General features: G+C 42.1%; 1 protein-coding gene across 4 annotated transcripts in view; it reads right to left on the minus strand.

Moving 5' to 3' along the window:
• Positions 1-24794, minus strand: part of LOC141006619 (rho guanine nucleotide exchange factor TIAM1-like) — a 61624-nt gene that overhangs the window by 20054 nt on the left and 16776 nt on the right. The window contains exons 2-16 of one of the 4 annotated variants that reach the window (XM_073478842.1): positions 22357-22462; positions 19631-20286; positions 18357-18643; positions 16947-17210; positions 16520-16751; positions 15462-15634; positions 14609-14833; positions 13042-13227; positions 9866-10012; positions 9661-9735; positions 6645-6815; positions 5443-5547; positions 4440-4521; positions 4096-4182; positions 784-996 (exon numbers count right to left, since the gene is read on the minus strand). In XM_073478842.1, coding sequence (XP_073334943.1) covers positions 784-996; positions 4096-4182; positions 4440-4521; positions 5443-5547; positions 6645-6815; positions 9661-9735; positions 9866-10012; positions 13042-13227; positions 14609-14833; positions 15462-15634; positions 16520-16751; positions 16947-17210; positions 18357-18643; positions 19631-20279 — 2896 coding nt within the window. In that variant the 5' untranslated portion in view covers positions 20280-20286; positions 22357-22462. Of the gene's footprint in view, positions 1-783; positions 997-1104; positions 1439-4095; positions 4183-4439; positions 4522-5442; positions 5548-6644; positions 6816-9660; positions 9736-9865; positions 10013-13041; positions 13228-14608; positions 14834-15461; positions 15635-16519; positions 16752-16946; positions 17211-18356; positions 18644-19630; positions 20287-22356; positions 22463-24794 lie in introns of those variants that run through there. The other 3 variants (XM_073478840.1, XM_073478841.1, XM_073478839.1) reach the window with 3 other exon arrangements.

Consider the following 24794-nt stretch of genomic DNA (forward strand, 5'->3'; position numbering starts at 1 on the left):
CTCTGCTTACAAAGATCGCCATCTGCATTCTGCCTTTTTTCACCACAGAAAGTTAGGGGCTTAGAGGATGTATGATGGCATGAGGTCATGAAAAGCATCGATATTTTTTTTTACTTTTTCCCAAACCATATGTTTAAAATGATACGATATCTGCATTTGATAAATTGAAAAAAGTGTTGTATGGGTTTTCTCTATTTTTTCTTTTTGCCATGGTATCCAAAGAGGTATCGAGTATAATTTTTTTTTTTTTACTATATCGAAGTTAAAATTCTTGAACTGTGTCAACCTTATGACAATACATAAGAAACATGAATAAAAACAAAGCAGAACAATAAAAAGGAGCACAAGGCAATTTAAGATTTCCTTTTTTTTGGTGAGTCCACCCATCAAACTATCCAATGCTGTCAAGCTATAGAAATAGTAAACATTAGTATGGATAACCCTGTTACATAACAGCATGAAGCACCTGTGAGTGTGATTGGGCTGATTCCTGTGACACCAGAAGGTCAGGCCCATGTTAAATTGGTATAAAGTTGTAAGTCAAAACACATGAAAATCAAGTTTACTCTCCACTACTGACTCATCTGTACATGATTTGATGGCCCTCAATATTTAATCATTTGAAATTGAAAAAGAAGCTCACTATATTTGTCACTAGAGGACACTAGAGGTTTGTACACATCATCTAATGAAACTTGCCATTGTTCAAAACACAAATAATAACAACAACTTAACCCATGCACTGTATCCACAACTTTGTTCATGCAGGACAGAAAGCTTTACCTTGGTTCTGGGAGAAGATGTCTGTGGCCGGGTCCTGCTCCCCATCGGAGCGACGGGGTGGAAGGGAGCAGAGCACCCGCGGGTCCAGCTGGGGCAGGGTGCTGACGCTCAAGGTCAATGCTTGGTTTTCAAATGCAGCCCTCATATCATCCATCTGGAGGGCAGATGCAGGTTTGCCGTTCAACAGCAGAATCTCATCCCCTGCTCTCAAACCTGGCGGACAATGAGAAATGAAGAGTTGCTGAAAAACTGCAGTTGTATCCTTTAAAGTGGAGACAAACATTGCAAATAAAAAGACTGATGGTAATAAAAGCAACGCACAGTAAGGGAAAAGATTATCTAACAGGCTGTGACCACACAACAAAACACCGTCCAACACAACAGCTTTCCTGTGGGCCATCAACTCAAGACTCCTAATGTGTACAAATGATCTACACAAACAGAAATTCAGTGCCATACTTGCTGGCTAATCAGACACGTTGGGACTCTAATGTGTTCCCATACATAAAAAATGCATCCTTCTGTGCTTGTTCGCTTGAGGCAAATACTGATCTAACAAGACTGGATGGGTTTAAGAAGGAGGGTGCAATGCTTGTCTATTCCTGTCCTGTCATCATGTATACAGTCTATGTTGCACTATATATGAAAACTACAGACATGACTGGAACACAGAGGCTTTTTTTCAGTTAGGCCCTCCCCCTTGACCACCTGTACCAGGCTCCACTAATTGCAAATTAGCACTCAATCAGCCAACCAATTAGCAGGAAACCTCGCCCAATAAACCTGATTGGTTGTGACAGCTGTTTAGGAGATGTGACTGCAGTCTCACCTGCAGAATTAAGTAAGACAAAGGGGTTTGGTCCTGTTAACACAGTCACAAATGTTTGCTTGTTATCCTCTCCTCTGACTTCAGTCTCGTTTTATTTTATCATCTACCGTAATAGTAACAGCAGACATTCTGTGATATGACTTTCGTAATGCTACAGACGCACACACAGTTACATATATAGACACACAAGGCACACATTTAGCCCAGAGTTATGACCTAGTTGTCTGGGATGTGACATGTCAGCTGTAGCAGAGTCTTTATTGGACAGAGAGAGATAACCCCTCTGGCCATATACTGCTATGTGTGTATGACTCTGTGTATGTGTGTGTTGCATGCATGTGTCTTTGTGTGTGCTTCTGCAGGGGGGGAGGGGAAGCAGGAATTACAGTGAGAGAGAGATGGAGAAAAGAGCCTTTGGGGCTCCTTGTCCAGTGCTGGCCTGGTTTCTGCGTATACCCTGCAGAAATTGAAGCGTGATCTCTTTCACTCCCCATTCATTCTCCTCACTTGGAGTAAAACACATGCACGCTCACACAGGCCCGTCCCCAGCATACACGTGGACCTACTATGTTGTGCCTGACATATTTAATTCTGTGATTCAGCATATAGTGTAATAATCCAAAAAGATGCAATGTGTTGTCTGGATGCCACAAGCTTTTTCTATCTCTATCTTTTTCTATCTCATACAGGAGGTGGAGAGGGGGTACAGCTGTGTCCTCCGGCTGCTGCCAGCCTGCTAAGCTAGCAGCTTTTTAGATTGCTAATGCGCTGGAGGACACAATCTCACACTTGAGTAACCTTGGTCTGACCCTGGGGCACAACAGTGGGGCATGTTATTTTCTATACATTAGTGTTGTATCTACAGAGCGGCCGCATGTTTCTCAAACCCATTAGGCTGCGTTAAAAGATAGCAACACATGAATGGGGGTTGATCTCTACACTGCAGTCAGATGCAGACAAAGGTATGCTGGTTCTCTTCTTTGCTCTCATGAAGGAGACGAAAGCCACAAATTCATAACTCTGATGGAATCTTTGTTCTCTTTCTTATTTCATGGATCAAGGATTTGGCACATGATCCCATCTTCAGAATAAAAGCCAGTAAACATCAGATTGACAAATATAGTGTGTAGGTGATTCAAGTCTGTTAAGATGTTTTGATGCAGGCATCCTTTTCTACTTTTCACTGAGTTTTTCTGTTTTGGAGTTTCTGGTTCCTATCATGTAGAGTGGACTGCATTTCTAAATTGATGTTGATTGTAGGAATCAACCGTTTTTGGGGTTTTTTCAGGACCAATACTGACACCAATTTTAGTCATCAAAAACTCCAACTAGAATGGCACTTAGTAGAGCACATACCTCCACCAAGACCCAACAGTCCCCTTTGATTAAATCCAGCTGAATCCAAAATACATATTTAAACATATATAATATCTGCTAGATCTACATCAAATTGTCCTTACTCATAGATACCAGCGAGCGAAAATATGCCTGACTTTTTTCATCAAAATCCATGCATTATTCCCTGAGAAATTAATGACAATGTCAGAAAACACCCTATCTCGTGAGTGAGAAATAATTCCTGGATCCATACCTTTATCTGGATCTGCAGTTTATGTGTAAACCTGCTGACAAAACAACCAACCAACCAACCGACCAACAAACAGACATGGCCGGAAATATAACCTCCTTGGCAAAGGGAATAACCTACTTTTGAAATCGATATACATTTGCAGTAAAAAATTTAAATATTGTCAAAATTTAGAACAATCAGTGAGAGAATGTGACTGAGAACAATTTACCCAAGAAATGTACTTCAGTACAATTTTGAGGTATCTGTACTTTATTGAAATAAATCCATTTTCTACTAGTTTATATTTACACTCAATTACAATTCAGAGGCAAATATTGTCCTTTCTAACTTTAGTTACTACTTATTTTGCATTCAATTTCTTATCTGATCTGATGATCAGTGGGGCAGATAATCAATCTATCCCTAGTTGATTGCCTTGTAAATCCTGAAAAGAGCATAAAAAGAGTGCCTCTTTCCATATTTCTGCAAGTCAACACTTTTAAAGACAAGTCGAGCATTTTCTTTGTCTTCACCTCTTCTCTATTCTGTCCTGAGCCACCTGGCTTCTTCCTCAAACAAAAGACATTTAACTTTGCTGGCTCAGCAGCTGATGCAAAGCTGTAACACAAAGCTGCAGTGATAAGAAGTCATGTGGGATCAGGTGTTTCTCAGGTCAGGTGTTTGGTGAGTGCGCAATGTCAACTCAAGAAAGAAATATGCACCCAGCTTTCACATTCCCTTTACATAACCCCTATTGTTACTGCACCCAGATTCAACTATGGTAATTGTCATGGATTTTTGTTTTGCTTTGTTTGTTTTCTCTTCTATGTCTGAATATCAACTCCCACGACACTGAATGTTCAGCATATGTACACACATAATGTTTGTTTGTTCATAAAAAAGAAATATGTACCTTTGGCTGAGGCAAGTCCCTCTGCTTTCACTTCAGTAATATGGAGCTGCTGCATCCCATCCTCATCTATAACCGCCACAGAAAAACCTACAGATGTACATGACACAGAGAGAGATTCAGTCATTATTCTTTTCCTCTACTTTGAAATATCTCAATTTGACAGAGTGCACTGCTGCAGCATAACTGCCGAGCAATTAGATCCATTTAAGGCAAAATGCACTTACATTAGGTCATCCTCCTTTGGTCATTAACAAAGCATGACTCAATGAATTGTCTATTCTGCAATCGATTTGATTCAGAACTTCAGGAGTATGACAGGAACTGAGTCATCTAGTTCAACATACCATATCCGATGGTGCAGGACTCGGCTTTGTCAAACCGGATCACCTTGGTAGCTTTGGGGCAAATCTCAATCTCTTTGTAGAGCTGCAAACCCAAGAAAATGATGTTTAATTGGCAAGTAATGGAAGGAGAGCAGTGTTGCTGGATCGAGAAGGTTCAAGGTCATGTTATCGCTCTTAATAAAGAATAGATAGAGTCATGTATTATTCAGGCTCCTTAACAGAGCAATCACATGCGAGGGTCAAAATCCAGGTCAAGACTGAGAAGTGAGTGGGTGCTCAGACAAGGCTTTGACCTCATATCGGGCAAGCGCATAGACACAGCTGTGTGTATAAAGCAATAGACAGGAACAGTCCACAATAATAATGTAGTATCATAGACTGAGGATGAAAGAGGGTGAAATGAGTCACCGATCAAAGCAGGAAGATAAAAAGACCTCTTGAGGAAAAAGAGCGAGTTATACAATGACTTTGCTTTGTGATGGAGTTCAGTGTATCACCTACAAAGCAGCGTCGCAAAGAGAATTTGCTGTGGGGGCTGAATTAGGAGGAGGTGGAGGTGAGGTCCTGTTCAATGTGGGTGATTGTTTTATATGAATAATAAGAAAAGTAAAACGGGGACACACGGATGCGTACAGTTCATAGTGCACATAATAAACTCGGAATGCTATTTTGCATAATTTATAGGATATGCAATGAAGCGTCTTTTGCATCCTGGGAATTTCTGAATGCATTGCAAAGCAAATGTGCAACCGAGTCATAAAACATGCACAAGCTTGCATCCAGATCTGCCAGAGAAGACACAAGAATTAATTCATAATAAGGGGATGACCCCAAAATCCAAATGGGACACCGTATATCTGAGCTGAGACTGAAAAACTGAAAAGTGAAAAGTGAAATAACTGTACACCATCTTTCATTACTTGCTATGAGTGTATGTGACTGTCCAAAATTGGGATATTCACTTCATGTTAATACAACAGTGCTTCAGCATGTGTTTCCTCACCAGATCCGAGATGTCCTCTTCAAGGTTGGGAACGTAAAAGAGCATTTGGTTGTCAATCCACACCTTCAAACGCAGGTAGTGGCAGGACGGGTCTATGTTGTGGGTCTGGAGGCGAATGAAGAAAAAGGCACATTATATGGCAGATTGTAAAATGAGCAATCCTTCATTCTTCTTTCCAAAATAAAAGATAATCCTTCTAATTACATGTGGTTTGTTCTTCCTGCAATTTGAAGCCAAGCCCTCTTCACATGAATAATATTTTAACCTCAACAATCAAAACACCATTACTGCACTTTATAGCTCATGACACCCCTGACAAAATGTCACAGACATGTATGTATCCCATCATGTATGGAATCCACATATATATATGGATGTCACACACAGGGACCATGAATTAGACGCTCCACTTCCTTGTGACATTTTTATGACATTTATGCACACAAACGCCCACACATACACACACGTCTATCAGCTATACACTAGCTACGTGTTTCAACAGACTCTTAAGTGGAACGTATACGTGTGATTAGGCATCATTATTCGAGTGTGTCTCTGGCTGGGACCAATTAGGGAGTGGAGGAGATGAAGTGGAGAGATGTGCGAGACAGTAATACGCAGTGTATACAGGACTGTGAGAAGAGATCTTACACACTGTGAGTCTAAGGCGTCATCTATAGGGTTCACTTTTCTGCCATCCTAGAAGCGTCAGTATCACATCGTTTTCTCAGATTCATACTCAGTCTGACATTTTAAAATAATCTGATAATCTGCCTCTAATTATTGTTTTCCTGCTACACTGAACTGATCTTAAAAAATGTTGGCTTTCACATGTCTGCCTGTCTTAAGCTGTCAACACACTTTATAATCGTAGTAAGAGTTTTATTATCCTTATGTCCCCACTCGTGCTATTGTAAACTTATATCAACTGAGCTGTGTGCAGTTTTATGAGACTCACTACTCAAATGCATGTGTTTGACAAACCTGTTAAAATGAATCATTTGCATGCTAAACAGCTGTTGACTGTCACCTGTTTTGCTGGGGCATTTAGGTGTGTCTATACTAGCACTCCCTACTAGCACTTTTTCAAATTGTTGAAAAAGTGCATGAGGTTTGCACTTCTGCAATTGAAATTATCACCCTTATACAGCAAACTAGGAGCTTCTTAATAGTCTCCAGCAGTGCTATCGGTGAAGACCCACCTTGCAAGTGGTGCTCAGGACTTCCAGCGCTGTCTCCCCAGGCTGTATGATGGCCAGGATGGGTTGATTGTTCGGCAGGCAAACCCAAGATGGAGTCAGGTAGTCAGGAACCCAGATGTCGCTGTCTACGTTTTGCTGGGGAATACTTTTCACTGAGCTCTCTCTCTCCTTCTGGAAAGACAACACAAACACACACACAGTGTTTATACATGTTTCAGTAGCCTTTGTGCTCGGTGAAAACAGAAGGCACCCTATTATATATTCAATGTTATCATGAAAACCTTTCAGTTCTAGTTGATGGAAGAATGAGATCCAGAAAGACAACCAAACCATATTCTATTATTCACAATGAAAATTGCTAAAATTGTGCAGTAATCCTCCTAATTCTTCATTATTTCGCCTCTTGTTCACAAAAGAGAAAAAACAGATTTGCTAAAATTGATTAGACTAATGTGATGAAAACTGGCGGTGGCCTGTAAGCAGCAGGAGATCTGATTACAAAATCTAATTCATTTGTGTTGATGAGAGAGCCTCTTGATACATTTGTCTCCCTGCCTAGGTATGTGTTACATATCTGTGTGCATTTGCATCTTCATGGGCATGTGTGCACTCTGTCCAAACCGTAGTCTGTAACCTTTAAGCCCATCAGCCTGACCTCAGACAATCTGGTAGCCATGTCAGCCTCTCTGCTCGACCTCACGCTGCCTGTCACTGATACCTTATCTAATCCTTTCAGGTAACAGCATCCACAAACTCTGTTATTCTTTCATTCCTCGCTCGCCCTCCTGCCCCCGCTAATCATTGCCTCTCCTTCTGGTGCCCCTTCCCTTCTATCTGCACATCGCTCCATCATCTCCCTCCTCCCCATCTCACATTCGCGCCATACAATCTGCTGACTGTTAACAATCCAGCCTGGTGGTCCATGTTTAAATGAACCGTGTGTATGTGTGTGTGTATGTGTCTGTGTGTTTTGTGTTGGATGGAGTTAAAGTGAGACACAGGAGGAGACAGAGGGAGCAAGCTATATCCAAAAGAATGTTTTTGTGTGCACAAACAAACACACATGTTCACATGCACAAACAAAATACAGACACAGAGTTATAAAGGAAAACACACACACACACATTTTCTCAGACAGAGAACAGACCGGGGGGCCCGTAACTAGTACCTCCCCTCAACTCCCTGAACTCCCCAGTCCTGCTCAGCACCATCTGGCTCCCCTCCTGGCCCATCTAGGATGCCTCTACTGGGGGGCGGGGGGCTCACTAAACTCTCTTCCTCTCTCTGATTCCCTTTTATTGCCATCAGTGGGATTCCCCAAAACAAACAGAGAATTAAAGTGGGACAAGTCCATCAGATGTGAACATTTGGAATAAATCTTGCTGGAGATGCTGACTGCTACTGATGCAGCATTTCCAGGTCTGTCTTGCAACAAAGTGAAGAACCTGTGCATCTCTTTACTGTCATCTCATACCCTGCCAGCTGAAGCTGGACGTGGGTGGAAGAAAATCAATCTCCCATGGTGCCACTGGGGGCCTCCGCGGTCACAGAGGGTTAGTACTGCAGTTTTCTTCTATCTGCTGAGTTCAGACAGAGGCCTGTCCCTCCCACCAACCCCCTCCATCTCGGTTGCCTTCTACCAGTTCTCATAAAATATGGAGCTGGTATGCTTGTCCTTGCACAACCCATGGGTAATTGGACTTTTTTCCTTACAGTTCACATAAATTCATCATTTAACAGACTGTAAAAAGGTTCTACTAGAAATGGTGGGCATGGATAATCGATTTTTCTTTCTTAAGATATTATTCATTACATGCAATTGTCTGTAAATTGCGGTCAATACGACAGAGCACAGATGGTGTGAAACCGCCAAGTCCTTTGGTAGCAAATGTCTGCATAATTTGTTGAGACATCAGAAAGCTAATGATCTGAACATATCAGATCAAATTTGTCTCAGCGGGATTAGCAGACAGAAATATCCCTCCAGTCGATAGCCCATGATGCTGATAGAGTTGGAATTGCCTGGAGCGACTGAAAAAAAGAAATGGGAATCTGTCAACACCAATCTGAGAATTGTGTTTGACGTGATAAAAAGGTAGAGTAAGAATAATGGCTTTATTTCTGACTACGACGCAGAGTGGTCAGTAGTGAGAAAAATGAGAAAGCAATGATAGACCCAAAGTCTGGTAAGGTGCAAATAAAATCAAGAATCCTCTGATACCACTGAGAGGAGACTCTGCAGCTTTTAAATTTTCATAGTCTGCAAATTTCTCCTTTCTCCTGTTTGTTAACATTAAAGCAGGAACTTGAAAATGAACCCAAAGAAATGATCACTGATGCAGAAGGGTTCATGGATTTTGTGCTTCCCCCAGATAACCTCTGCAAATGAAGAGCCAGAGCACCAAAAGGATCTCAGTTAAGCGAAAGGAGGTGGAAAATCCAGCCACGTTACTGGCCTCAGGGTCTGTAGAAGCCCCGTAACCCATTATACAAGTACAAAGGTTCATTAGATGCCCCAGTGATTTTCATCTTGGCTTTATGAGAAATGCAAACAATGACAAGGAATAAGCCTACAGCTACATAAGCTCTGGTTCTCTGTAGTGAATGCCAAACTAAGACTGGGAGGAGGAAGGTTATTACTGTATAGACAGAAACATTCACCGTATCTGCTGTTTGGGCCTACTTGCACTCAACTCTTACCTCTAACATTCAACAGCAAACATTTTTGAGTTTTTAGTTAATCTTAAACCTTGATTAAGGTTCTCAGTCAGTTCTAACTGCATACAGAACGGAAGAAGCGTCTTGGATGAGAGGTGAAAAATCTTCAAGAAGCCGAAACAAGTCCAGTTGCATACGATACAGCATTTAGGATTCAGTTAATCTTGGTTGACAATAAAAGAGGGCAGATGCAAAATAACGCATCTAAAAATATCAAGGAGGACACAATTCTATTTCAATCCTTAATATAATGAGACATTTGTATTTTGTTGTCTAGTGAAGATGGCTGAGCTCTTACAGATTTCTCACTGGCCGAGTCTTCAAACATGCGCTCCAATGGCTTTTTCACTGGCTCGATCCCATCAACGAACACCTGCAACCACACGGAGAACAGAACATTACAACTGCATCCAAATATATCACACACAGTGACGAGCAGTTATCAAGGAGTTATTACATCTACAACTAGATGCCACACGATCAAAAGCCTGAAGAAGAGAAACCTGGTTGATTGAAGGATGCCCCGTGGTCTTCCTCTTTGAGGTGGTGTCAAGGCCCCATAGGGAGGAGAAACGACTGCGGCGTTTACTGAAGGTACGCGGCATGGCCTGGTTCCGCTTCCTGATGCTGCTTTCTGTGCGGGCTGACACCTGTGATGATGACAATTACTGCTTAATTATAGAGTTCTATGACAATATATCTAAATACTTTTTAGAGAAAGACTTTTTAGATCAGCACTTTTTTTATTATTATTATTTGTTGGCCTTTTAATGGTTTTATTTGAAGGACAGTAAATGTGAAGTGTGAAAGAAAATGGAGAGAGAAGAGGGGATGAAATGCATTAGAAGGCCACAGGCTGGAATTCAACACAGGCCGCTCCGATGAGGACCTCTGTACATGAGGCGCACGCCCTTCTCACTGAGCTACTGGGATGGCTCTGAATGTACACAAGTAAGGGGGTTTAGAGACAATGTATGTATACTGCACACTGACAGCAGTGACTGTCTGTGTTTGTTATGAGTCACTTAGAAATGGGTCAAACATATAAATGCACACGCAGGCATGGAAAACAAACCAACACATAAAAACACATTTTCAACTGCACACTATATAGACTAATGGCCCATTGTGAACACTTTCAACCTCCCATCTCCTTCGGTGACCTACTACACATTCAACGAGAAACCCCTCTTGGCATTTCTGGGTTAATTCACATCAAACCTACTGAGCTATGAGCAGCTCTGACTCACTATATGTTACATGAACATATACTTTGACGCACATGTATGTATGTATGTGCACACGCTGTAGCACATACTATACTTATGTGGGTGTGTGCTTATTGGTATCCTCACAAGTCACTGCCTCTGAGACACACACATGTCAAACATAATAGGTCAAACTGTCTTCAGGACTCGTATTATGTAAGCTTCTTGCAAGAGGCCTTTTAACAGTCTATTTTAATAAGATGTCTCTTTTGGCTATGGATAATAACAACCCTTACTGTGTGAATCACTGTGGATAGTAAAAAAAGAAAACAATAAGAGAGATTGCTTTTGTCACAGAGGAAAAACAGCTGAAAGTTGAGAGAGAGGATAATTAATTTGAAAATATGAATAGGTTCATTTGAATATTTTTGTATTTCATAAATTAATTAAAAAACGCATATTCTTTATTCTGTTGATGCATTTTATTCTCATTTAGTTTTATAATTAATTTAGTAATTATATAGTAATTATACATGTGGCAACTGTATGACTGTTCTCAAAAATGTGCTCATTTATAGATATTTGACTAATGCAATGACTAAATTTAAAATGTGACGATGATGGAAAGAAGATGGGATCACAGAGATGGAGGACAGTGCAAAGCAAGACAGCTGAGAAGAAAATAAGTCAGATAAGGAGAAGGAGAGACGGACGGAGATAGAGTAGGAAACAGTGAGAGACAAAGGAAGTGAGGGTGTAGGCAGTAAAAGGAAGGGGGGGTCAACAGAGCAGAGAGTGTTAAGCCTGTTTGTGGGAAAGTGCCTCGGGGATGGCAGCTTACTAACAGAGTTCGTATTGATCCACCAATCACAAAAAACCTCCATCAACCTCTGATGTGTGCGTGTGTGTGTGTGCGTGTGTGTGTGTATCCGATGGCCTGTTGTACGAAACAGGTCTACAGATATGCTGTTTCCACCTCTTTGTTTCCGCTCTGCTCTTTGTTTCCTGGATGATACTTGGCATCAAGCAGCACGTTACACGGCTGCGTATGTATCATTCCTTATATGCTGGTGATTCATTCTGTACATTCTTGGAGTGGTCAAGGTGACAACAAGTGCAAGGTGCAGAGCAATGAGCTAATGACTTGGCTTTTAGCCACAGGTGAAGCTGTCAACGTGATGACAGCTTGTGGAGAGAATGATCTGATTGCGAGAAGACAGTGTGTGCAGGTATGTAAATGGGAGCACTTGTCTTTCTGTATTTAAGGCTAGTTTAGATTCAAGTTATACTCTAGTTTAAGGTTGGAATTTGAATTAAACGTTAAATGGTCAGGTCACTGATTTTCAACTTTGTTTCCACTGTCAGGAGTCACAGCTGAGCACTTTAGAGAGTCAAACTGCTTTACCTCAGAGTAAATTCAATCAATTTTACACCACACTCTCAGGGTCAAAATCCACAAATGAAAGAATGCAGCAGTGAGGCAGAGGCTCAACAGAAACAAGTTATGTCACAGCTGCAGTGACCTTTACTGTGGGTCGCTTCTAATGAAAACTAACAACTTCAAAACCTCTTCAAGAATTACCCCAAAAAACAAAAACAATGAATGCGTCACAATGTTTGCTTACATTAACTAACCCTTGCATCTCTTACTAGCTTCTTTTATCAAAGAAGCTAGCAGAGCAGCACAGTACATAAAAGAAGTAGCTTGAACCACCGTCTTATCAGTCTTACAGTTACGGCTGAAAAAGGCAACAGAGATAAACAAGATTGCCGATTTCACATATCTCCGCAATACAAATTAACAACCACATGTCTACCCAAAAGTGACTGTAGCCGTAAGCGGAATCTTACGGTGATTTGGTCTATAAAGTATCTCGACTTTGACATTTTTCTGTAGTCCAAAGTCAGCACACTTGTGTTCTGTCTCTGGAGAAACTAACGAAATACCACTCTGGAACATTTTTGGCTGCAACATTTTATAAGTATGGACTTAATTCAATTTCAATCACTTGAGACACTTGGAAGCAAATCAGTAAACTGGACCTGGGAAGATTCTGGCATATCCTTAAAAAAGCTACTTCAGGACCGGCTGTACAGGATTTCTGATAAAGTTTCACATGGCAGCAACAGGTGTAGGGGTGTTCATTATGTAACCAAAGTACCTAAGTTGCACTGTGTTTTAACCTGAGGCTACATGCAATGACTATTAGTTTGCACATTTGTCAGAAGAAATTCTTGCTTTCAGTAGGCGTACAGTATGTGACAAGAGGCTCACTCTAACAGCCAGATAAACACACCCACTCTACAAGCTGGGCTGGTATTGAAGGTCAGCTATTGGGAACCTCTCACGCAATGCCTACTGGAACATGTAGAGGCACATGGGACGGAATTTGAATTTTGGATTAAGTGGAATACAAAACAAGTACTAAAAACGTGTGCGCATGAATGTGAGTGGGGATTTTTGACCATACCAGTGCATGGAAGGAGGAGACAGAGAAGATGCTCAGTCGTCCCATAGCCAGTTTTGTCGGACGCGAAGCAAAACCCAGCAGGCGTTTTGGGTTGGGGGGTTCGCCGCCCTGCAGACTGGCCAGGTAGCAACGACAGCGGAACAGATCCATGTGAAACCGCTCCAAGTTCTGCTCCCACAGGAAGATCTAACAGAGGGAAGGATGAATAAAAAGGATGGATTTGTGATGATGCAACATAAGCAAACTTTGCCAATTAGACCCAAATTTATCTATGGAATGGTTCCAGGTTTGGCCACTGATTAAACAGCGATAAAGACAACAACAACAACAACAAAAAAAGATGAAATATGTACAAAAGATCACTCTTTGTTAGCTGGTCTTTTCAGGAGGAGTGAGAAGTGGGAGTGCTGAAGCCCCTATGGAGAGGTATTACTCACCAACACAACCCCCACCAGTCACCGACCTGCTGTGCTATGTGCAATGTATCACAGGGTGGGCCGTGGGAGGTGGAACACAGTGACACACACACACACACATTAGCAATGAAACACAATCTAGACTTAATTTGCACTGATTCCTGCCTTCACCTATTTGTTCAAGAAGTTAATACAAAACGAATACGGCTCTTTCTTTGATTGTTTTGTTCAACATAAAACCCAGGCCAGTCTATTTCTGTAAACTCATTTAGTAGATTAATGTAGTTCCAGATACTGATCTTGAAAGGAGAAGTCAGATAATGATATAATAGACCACTCAAGTTCAGGTTTTTTTTACTCCTTTGATCTCACAATTCAAGTTAACGTGTCTTTGTAGAAGGCAATCAAAAAAATCTGAATGTTTTCTCGGAAATGGGAAGCATTTTGGCGTGATTGGGTTTAACCACCTCCTGGTGCTTTTATTATGTAATATTGTTTCCTTTAATTGACTATCAAGCAAATACCACACAGACATACAAAGAAACAGAGGCTTGCTCACACAAGTGTGCACATTCTTAACTTTGTAATGTTTGCATGCGATGCTTTTGCATTCAGCAGCAGCTCCAGACATGCATGGAATAGGTATAAAGCCATACGCTATGTTCCACTGAAAGTGATCAAACCTGATGCTAGAAGAGCTTTGAGATTCCAGCTGTGGCCCATTTCAATACAGCTATTAAACATGGAAGGATTAGCCAGAGCAAGCTCACCTGTGCGGTAATGTGTGCATCGCATGCGTTTCAACATGTGCGGTGAACGTTTTGCATTCTGCCTCACTTGGTTGGTGTTTATTGATGAGAACCAGTTGGAATATTTGAGAACATCTGTCGTCGCAAGTATTGCTTGAGAACATTTTGTCTGCATGACGCCATGCAGTAAAGATGATTTAGTGCTGAGATATCTCTGTGTGAGAGCATCAGCGCAGTTCAAAGGTACAAAGATGTGCATCTGTAAAGGCCCTTAGGTGTTTTCACTCAACTCAACTGGAGACACTCAGATGAGATCACAAACCTGGTTCAGATTAGCATCACATGCACATTACGTATGTTTTATTTCTCTTGCATCTATTATCGATATCACCTGCTCCATACCTGCTCCAGTATAGTCTTCCTCTTCTTGGCATCAGTGACAGTGGACAGTTGCATGTCTCCCATCTTCTTCATCTTCTCGTCCATGTCGATCTTCTGCTCCAGCTTGCGGATCTCGGTTCGCAGCAGTCGCACTGTATCCTCCCTGTGGTGCTGCCGAGCCAGAGCGGCAGCGCATGCGGAGTGGATTGCCGTGATCCAGTTTTCCAGCTCTGTCTGGCCTGATGTCTGACCAAAGGCAGGAAAAAGGGAAAAATTGTAAGTCAAAGAATTAGTCGATCGAAAACAGGTAACAATAGCGAGATTGAGAAACTGGCAGCTCAAAGAATTGAAGTACGAGTCCCATTATTAGCCTCTGCGAGAGGGTGGTCATTATAATCTCATCATCAATTTATTACTTATCTCTCCATGTTTTGATTGAATGTCACAGTGGACAGCTGCCATGAATATAAATAGACACATTTTCATATTACACAATGGTCACTGTGGTGGATCACTGTCACAGTGTGACAGTGTGGCCTTTAAACATGTCAGACATAAAACAAACACACAGACCCAGGACTGGCTTATCTCCCACACATGGCTAAATGTCATGTAATTCTGTGCTACACACACACACACACACACACACACACACACACAAACACTAGGGAAATGAGGTAGCTTCTTATTCTCAGCCATCTCCGTCTCTCCTGTTGATCTGATGACTTTGTGTAGTCCCAAAACACAATGAAATGATAGAAAAACTGTGGACCTACATTATGTTTTTGACAATGAATTAAAACCATTGTTGTGAACTGTATATTTTCCCCTCCCCCTAAGTTATCTGGATGTTTTTAATACCAGTGTCTCTCACCTGGAAGAGGAAAGCGTCTCCCACTGAGTTGCTGAGGCAGAAGACGAAGTCTTTCTTGGGGTGTTCGGGTACGGCCTGGACAATGCTGTTCTCCACCCACAATGCGTGTTTAGGAACGCTGTTGTGGTCGATCCCAGAACGACAGTCTGACTCGTACAGGAAGAGAGTGCACCCTTGAAGAATCCAGAAGGAGAAAGATGGATGTCACATTACTTACATTTCTACATTCCCCATTGAAATTAGCAAAACAAGGCATTTCAGCACTAAATTGCAATGATGTATAATTGTGGAAAAGTGTGGAAAATACAACAAAAATCTACTGTGCCTTTTATACCAATATTGTATTTAATCCCTGATTGGTGTTAAGGATAAATAATAAAATAAGTAAAATGATGGGCCCTACATTGAATATTGGTACTAATGTATAACAATAGGTCAGGACAAATACTGTGGGACAGTCTGCTGTATTTGTTTTTAGGGGGTTGGGTATAAGGACAGGAGGCAGGCAGGAATGCAGCCCCAGATGCTGTATCTTGTGCATTTCACAAGGACCAGATTGGATTAGACACGGATGCCGCCATAAAATTAAATTGTGATGAGGCCGAGGAGAAGAAATGTGGGGCCACACACAGAAGAGGGAGAGAGAGGACAGTGGAGGTGACAACCAAGGGCATGGATTGTGTTACGACTGATGTGATTACAGCCTAACAGGAGGGAGAGAGTGAGAGATTAAACAGGTCAGATGTAGATGTTTATCTTGTGACATTATGGCACCGCAGTTGTTTTTAAAGTAAAAGTTTTGGTAATGTTTTTCCTAATATTTTAATCTTGGTAATTACTCATTGTTGTTAATTGTTAATTGTTATTATAATTATTTAGGTTACATAAGATGTAAATTGGTTGATATATTTTCAGCTGCCAAAGCCTTTTTAGGTCTTGGTCAAAGGTGCATGGCATGTAACCACAATGTCTTCAGTTTGAATATGATAAGAGAACAAATGCAAGATAAAACGTTCAAAAATATCTAAAACATAAAAGTATGAGTGTCAGAGCCATACCTTTCAGAGAAACCCAGTAGTGTTTCCACTTGCGCCTTGTTGCAGGCTCCACCTTCTTGTTTTTCTTATGAACCAAGAAGTTCTTCACAGCCAGAGCTCCTGCCTTCCTGACTGTGCCTTGTGCGCAGCCAATCAGAGTGTCCGATGGATACGCACTACTGAGTGTGCCGCTGCTCTGCTCATCGCTCACAGCGGAGCCGGCCTCCTCCGTGCAGTCCCGACCCTGATGTGTCTGACGAGAGAGTGGTGGAAAAATTGAGTGATAAACATCTTATATTATATACCCGCAATCCCCTGAAAGGGGCGATAAAGCGGCAACATCTCCGCGACCCTCACGGAAAAGCGGCAGATAATGAACTGAACTGAACTGAACATCTTATATTAACACCTGCATTTAAAAGAATAACACACGCACAAACTAACTAACCCAGGCTTGATTGTCCAGCTCCTTCCGAAAATTCTCGTACACTCCTCCTCTGCCTCCCTCGCCGCCTCTTCCCTCTCCTCCTCCTGCACTGCTGCTCCCGCTGTCGCTCCCGTTGAAAACGCTGCTCTCAGTAGCCGAGTACACTGAAAAAGAGGCTGACATTGCCTTGCAGCGCCGTGAAACCAGCTCTCCATCCTCCGTGGTGACGCCATCAATGCCGCTGTCTCCATACTCGCTTCCCTCGCCCAAAACACCTGAGATGTCCTGTCAGCCAAGGATACAGAATAGAAGCAGAACTGATTTACTTTTACACAGACAAACTAGTGGAACACACTTGAGTACACACTTAAAGAAGCAACAATCTGAGTTGAATGACCAATCCACCTCACAATAAAAGAGGTTGCAAGAGGTTTCTGAGTTTATTTTTTTTGTCTATATGTATGTGCTGTAGTGCATCACAATGTGTGTGTTTTCATATGTGCTAAAAGCAAGCTTTTCACTCCGAGCGAGACGTTCTCTGTGCTTTCACACTTTTCTTTCACCAAACCGAGTTTCCCTCTGTTCTTTTCTTCTTTGTTTTGCTGTGTTGTCGGTCTATTTATATCCGGTCTAACAACCCCCACAGCCTGGCTAGATGAATTTATAATAAGCACTTAGGGGGCTGTGCTATCCAAGGGTGCTTGGGGGTTTTGGGAATGAGTTGAAAGAAAAGCCTGGTTCACTATTTTAGTACTTCCTTCTTATTTTGCAACTTTTTTCTTCATCAGTGACACATGGAAATTACAGAAAACACAGGAACATTCTTTAGTGTACTGATATAGCTTTTTTCTCTTTTTAATTGGCTTCTTTGTCATACATTACAGTGATTTTGCTTCTTCTTTAACCTTTTAAGTTAATCTGCTCTCTTAAGATCAATGTTGTGGCTGCTGAATTACGTTCAAAATGTCTTTTTTTGCATATTTACACATGTTAGGTGAGTATTTGAGTGTATGTGTGGTTAGAGAATGGGACATCAAAGATATGCTTTAATGCTTTAATTTCTTGAGGGAGAATGGAGAAACCAGGCTTGGACAAGTAACCCCACAGCGACTCTCTATCTCGCTCTTTATAATTCCCTTCCCCATTACACAGATATACACACATACAGGCATGCATATAACATGCACACACACGAATGCAGAGCATGAGCATACACAGGAAGTGCTGTGGTTGTCAACAAAATGTTAAATTCTGAAGGGACTGTCATGTCTGGGAACACTGTGAACTTCCTGGATACTACTGGTAAACAAAGTCCTCTGTCATTCAGAAATGAGACAAAATACCAGAGAAAGTGGAGAAAGAAGACTTTGCCTGATAACAGTTTTGTCTGCTTTGCATGTTTATTCATGTATGCATAATTTGTGATCTAACCTGCGTAGTTTGTGCACGCCGTCCTTGGAAAGCAGGGCACGGTGCAGCCGGAATGCCGAGCCCTGCCAAGCCCTCCGACAGGCAGTGGGAGCGTCGGCAGGGGAGTGTGAATGCTCCATACCCACCACCATCCTCGTCGGTTGGAGACATCAACCCCTCCTCCCCTTCTCCATCTCCATCGCACTCTGCCTCTCTCCGGTTCTTAGCATAGCGGCTCCTCTGCCCCCTGAGGCCAGGACTCTGCTGGCTGCACAGATGGTCCAGAGACGATGCCCTTTCGGCTGAGCCTGGGACATACACAGGTGGTTAATACACGGCAGTGTGTGTATTTGTGTGCGAGCAAGATGCGGTTAGTGTATTCTGATTACTGTCAGTGACTTTCAGAGTACTTTGCTACATTTGACATGTAAATTAACCTTTCTCCACGTGTGTCTCAGCCCTTCTGTGAATCTGTATGACGCTGGTGATTGAGCATGAATGTGTGTGTGTGTGTGTGTGTGTGTGTGTGTGTGTGTGTGTGTGTGTGTGTGTGTGTGTGTGTGTGTGTGTGTGTGTGTGCATGTATTGCTACCTGCATTGTGAGGACACTTCTGCTTTTTGGCCTGTCCTCCAAAAAATTACTGTTCAATGGTTAAGACTTGATTTTATGGTTAAGATAAGAAATTAGGTTAAGGTGAGGTTCAGGATTTAGGTATTTCGTTGTAATGTTTAAGTTTAGTGTTTGGATCTAAGAAATGCATTATGTCAATGATGGTCCTCACAACTATACTGCGTGCGTGTGTGTGTGTGTGTGTGCAGGAAGCCTGTCCATTATTCTGAGCTAGCGGACCACCTAGGGGCAGCTCTTAGACCGTCGGCAGTGAAGTTACCAGCTACCGCCTGCTGTCGCGCAGCTCCTGCACAGCACCAGTTAAGCTAACTCAACTGCAACTGATGGATGGCAGCTAACCTCAAATCAGTAGATATTCTCAAATCATTTTTCCCTACTCGGTGAGTGCCTGCAATCTTTTCCCACCTCTCTCCCCCTCATCAACTGCCAAGAGAATCAAATCAAGACAACACCCCTGCACACACGCACAGATATACACATATATGAACACTTTTTGGGCCGCTACATCTGTGCGAATTGAAAGCTATATACTAAGCAAAAAAAATCCCAAAAACACAGTATCTACTGTATCAATTCATCATAAGAAACTAGGAAACAAAACTGGATTCTGTAGGTTTAAAATAAATACACTAGACACCTTGATGTGTGTGCTCACAATCCTCACCTGCATTGCCTCTAGGGCGCGCAAACTGCTCCTCCTCCTCTTCTTCTCCTCCATCTATCATCTCCTCAGTGCTGGTCAGATGCTCCTGGCTCAGGTCGGAGAGAGAGAACTCCAGGCTGTCTTCTCTCCACATGTCCGCCGACTTGGACCGCTTCTTTTTAAAGCTCCCCCCCTCCCGTGGACCCTCAGTCATCCGCTGGAGGTACCTTTCCTCTCCAACAACGTCTCCCTCCTCCTCCCCCATGGAGTCCTCTCCCCCATCCTGGGCAACAGTGTCCGCCTCTGAGGTTTCAGGAGTCGGTGTGGCCAAGGGGTCGTCATCGTTTTGAAAGGATTCGGGCCTCATTGTCATAGCCATGCGCTGTGTCCAGTGAGGGTTGATGCTGAACTCTCCAAACGCATCTGCCGCGTCGAAAGGTTCCAGTCCGTTCTCTGCTAAGGATTGTGGGATGCTAGGAGTGCTTGAAGAGCGGGTTGAGGCCTCAGAGTTTCTGTGTTCCTGTTTCACTGAAGAAGAGTGCCGGGAACGGCGGGTGACTGGCTGCTTGCTGGAGAGACGGAGAGACCGGGATGTGTGCTTACGGGAGAGATGTCCCGTCACATCACCGTAGAAACCACTGTCCCCATTCTGACTCTCCACATTTCCCATGATTCAACTGTAGATGAAGGAAGAGGTTAAAGATACTTATCTTAGACTAATTCTTGTAAGTTTATAAAGTAGTGATGTAAGTGTTTTATAGCTATTTATCTGTTTGTTCCACATCTGCAATTGATATCTAACATCTGTATTTATTAACTGATCAGCTAAACTCATACCAAACTTAACAAGAGTGCTATCTATATTTGTGTTTATTAAGTTCATCAAACTCATACCAAGGCTTTGACACCACTCGTATAAAAGGGAATCGGTGTGCCAGATCCCTCTCATGATTAAAATGGAGAAGAGTGTTAAATTTACTAGTATTAGCACACATTTAAAACAAAAACATGCATCGGCCTGTTATCTGTAATGTGTTTTTTCAGCTTCTAAGTGTGACTGAGTTTCAAAAGTTAATATTGCATTGTCCTACTGGTTGAGGGAGGTATCAAACCTCAATACTTCTTGGTTGGTTGTAAGAATAATAGTGCCTGCAGCAGCAACCAGCAGCAAGTTTATTTGGTTTTGTTTGTTACTGTAAATAAGATAGTAAGTAAGATGTGTTATGCGAATACCCCCCACTAAACTGAGTGCTTTTATGTCTGTGATTAAGTTTGGGAGTGTTAAAGTTTGTATATATATATGGATATCCTATTTCTTATTGAGAAATACGGCATATTAGAGCTGCAACGATTAGATGCTGAATTGATTAATTGATTAGTCGATCGAGAGAATTTCATTTTTCAACCAACAATGTCATTAGCTTCCTAAATGTAAGGATTTGCTGCTTTTGTCATGTATGATAGTAAATGAAGAATCTTTGACTTTAGGCTGTTGGTTGGACAAAAGAAGCAAAAGACGTCACTTTGAGCTCTGGAAAATTGTAATGGCATTTTTCACATTTTATTGATTCAATGATAACTAATCAATCAGTGAATTGAGAACATAATCCGCAGACTGATCTATGATGAAAACAATCATTAGTTGCAGCCCTACAGTCTGCGCTCTGCTTTTAAATCATTACCAAATCGTAAGGCTTGCCCTCTAATGGCACTGGCGAGTCTACTCTCTCACATTTACTGCTGAAAACCAGGTCAATCTGTCTGCTGGATGGGTGAGTAACATTTGATGGCCCATTAACAAACAGTGGTGTGTTAAATGTGTCCAGGATCTCTTTGATTGCCTTTTGGAGTTAAGCTGTCATGCAAATGAGATCAGGGATCAGGTATCCACAGTTTTGGTGGAAACTCCCTTGCCAGTTTTTGAGTGTTGGTGATTGGTAGTTTGCATGGGACAACGCACTCAAAAAGGGTTACACAGGAACAATAAAGTTAATTAAAAATGTATTTAGAGCATAGACGTTTCACAGAGATTTCCTAAGGGTTTTCTGATGTTGTCGCATTTAGGTATTCAGAATGCATCAAAATCTCATTAACTTATCTAAGCAACTACAAAGACATCTAATGCCAAAACTCCCTTTCTCATACTTTTAAAAGCTTTTTTTCATTTAAAATTATGTAAATTCCTCAAAAGTACATTGTTCACTTTCAGACCCTGTCAGTGATGAATGACTATTGGCTTGGTTGACACAAGGATTGATCGCCCAATCCTTTCTGCAGCACTTTTCTCCCTCAGTGGTGCTAGAAAGATCCATTAGCTATATTGCCAGAACAGTTAAAACGATCAAAGAAATCCTTTTTTAACGGCGTCCTGCTGATCATAAAGTTATCTGAGCATCCTGCTTCACCTCATGCTCTCTGTTATATAAGCACATTGAGCTGCTGAGTCAACTGCTGTCAGATCAGTTGGTCCTCTGTGAGTCACACATCATCAAACCCACACCATCAGGTTCTCAGTGTGGGCTCAAACTGAGAGAGACTGACAAGCAGCTCCTCTAACAAGTCAAAAATATGTTTTCACAAATAATTAAATCTTGAATTGAAAATCAAAGCCTCTTAGAATCATTCTTTACGTATTTCCATATGATATGACTTAAACAAGTAAAAATACTGGCAAACGGGAAGGACTTTATGATTCAATAAAAATTCTACTTACTTATGAAAGACCAAAGTGTACAAACTGCTGTTACCTGTGGTTAAGCAGCCACATCACCAGCTTCTCCACATCAGTGCGGTGTCATCTTATGCCGACTTCACGATCCTCCACACATCCTCAAACGTTGGTGTCAGTTTGCCCTGAGAGGAACAAGAAGAGAGAGAAATGTTTCAGTGGAGCTCTCGCAACTTCAAAGTGACCCGACGTGTCACACGTACACAGAGGAGGAGAGAGTGAAGATGAGAACGAACGGGAAGGTGCCTCTTAAACTACTGCAGAGGATCTGCCAGGTACGACGCACAAAGTCAGGTGAAGTCAAGTGTAAAGGAAAGCTGTGAAGCACACTAGAGAGGGAGTCTATAGGACGAGAGATGGCATAGGGGATGAAAGAGAATAAAGAGAATAGAGGACAGGGTGGTCAGGTAGCCTGGAGTTAAGATAATGCAGCAAGGCAAGTAAAAAACAGCACTCACATTTAAATGTACACATGTACAAACTCACAGATCATCAGAAAGGGAAGTAGGAAAGGGGGAAAAAAAACTCACAAATAACAGGAATTTCTTTGATCTGCATCCTGAAAACTCATTGCCAACCCAAAACCACGCAGGCATGTAGAGGCATGTGCACACAACATTTTGGGAAAACACCCCTTGTTTCCCTGCAGACAAAGAGATGCGCACGCACATACACACTCACTGTCACACACTCATGCTGTTGGTAAAATGACAGAAGATGAAAGCAGCTACGGAGAATGATTTTCTGCTTAAGACTCAATTAAATGATCCATGCCAACACGACCTAATTTTCCCTAATACCAGCCCTGAGCTGCTTAGAGTAGACCATGATTTCCATAATGTGCTATGTATAGTGTGAAGGTAAGCGAGTACAGGCATGCTCGCTTCCGTGTAGATTTGCACATTTTTTCAGTTTACAACCAGATGAAAATTGTAAGTGCATACATAGAACGAGGCAGACAGAACTGATGATCCTTCTCAGTCAGTTACTAGCGGCATTCAGAGGCCTCTGGCAAGCTCAGCTGACTGCTGCCCTAAATGCTGCGAACACTATTGTCAGATCTGTTTGTGTTCTGATAAGCCTATAAGCAGGAACATAATGGAGGAGAAATAATTTCACTCACATCAAACAAAATACGGAGCGTTTATCAATTGCAAAGCAGATAGTGTCTATTTAGATCTGTTACATCTGGTGAGACATTTCTTTGTTTTTCTCAGAATAGAACAGAAGCATGTACTCCCTCAGGTCTGAATTTCCACTACAGCTGCTGTTTTTATTATTGATCACAATCAGATAAAACATTGTCAATTTGTTTATTCTCTGGGGCTGTAACACAACACGCCAACCATGTCACAGTTCTGGGAAAAGATGCAGAAATGAGAGTTCAGAAAAGGAGAAGTAGAAAGGACAATAAGAGAAGAAACCGTGCACAGTTTGGTTCCGCAGGTCAGCTCTGACAATGCACCATGCCAGTATGCGTGTGTGTGTTCATGTATTTAAACTTGGCCACTGCAGCACATTTTTTACCCCGGCCAGCTGTGGGAAGCGGTTACATAAGCTAAACTTGACCCTGATAGTTCTTCTCCTCTGCCTCTCGCTCCAACCTTTATTTCTCATTCCTCCTCCATCACATCCGGCCTGATCAGACTTATCCCAGCTCACATGCTCGCAACCCACCCCCCTAAAACAAACAAAAACACACACACAGTATATTGCAGACACAATGCTTGACAGGTGCTGGATATTTATTTGGGAGCTAGTCCTGCTTTCCTTTCTAATCTGGCACACAAACACAGGACTTTTTTCTTAAAATTAAAATGATCTATTCATAAATAGTGTAAACATATTGGCTCAATGGAAGTATGTAAACTTTTACAATAAGTGCGGGTGTTTACCACTAAGAAACTACTGTTGCCATATAACTCATCCATACGTCTATATGGGTCCATTGTGGTTGAGGTGAAAACATGTATAGGGCCAAACAAACAAAACAATCCCGTCTGACACAACACAGGGGATATCAAACCGCTGCCTTTCCTCTGGCAGTGTACAGTCTAAAATGTTTAGTCTCTTCGTTTTTCCTCTCCCTGTGCCCTGCAGCAAAGCACAGAGGAGGGAGCAGGGTAACGAGGAGAGGGAGAAGGGGTGGGGGACTCTGCTAAACCCACGAAGAGCTGAGAGGTGAGGCAAGGCTTTAGGCGAAAAGCATACAGAGGGGAGGGCGCTGAGGTTGGTGCAGACACAGAAGGGGAAGGAGGAGAGGAAAACATATTGGGGAACGGCGCTATGAATAGAAGTTTGATGCGGAAAAAGTGAGAAAACAGTGGGAGGAAGAGATGCAGACAGAGGGAGAGGGGAGAGAGACAGTGAGGGGGGTCCTATTGTTGCCGAGCTTTAAGTGGATAAGTAGACATGTGCTCTGGCTGCCTCTCTTCAGGCTTAATTGAGGGAGCCGAG

This window comes from Pagrus major, chromosome 13, assembly GCF_040436345.1.
Source record: "Pagrus major chromosome 13, Pma_NU_1.0".
NCBI lineage: Eukaryota > Metazoa > Chordata > Actinopteri > Spariformes > Sparidae > Pagrus > Pagrus major.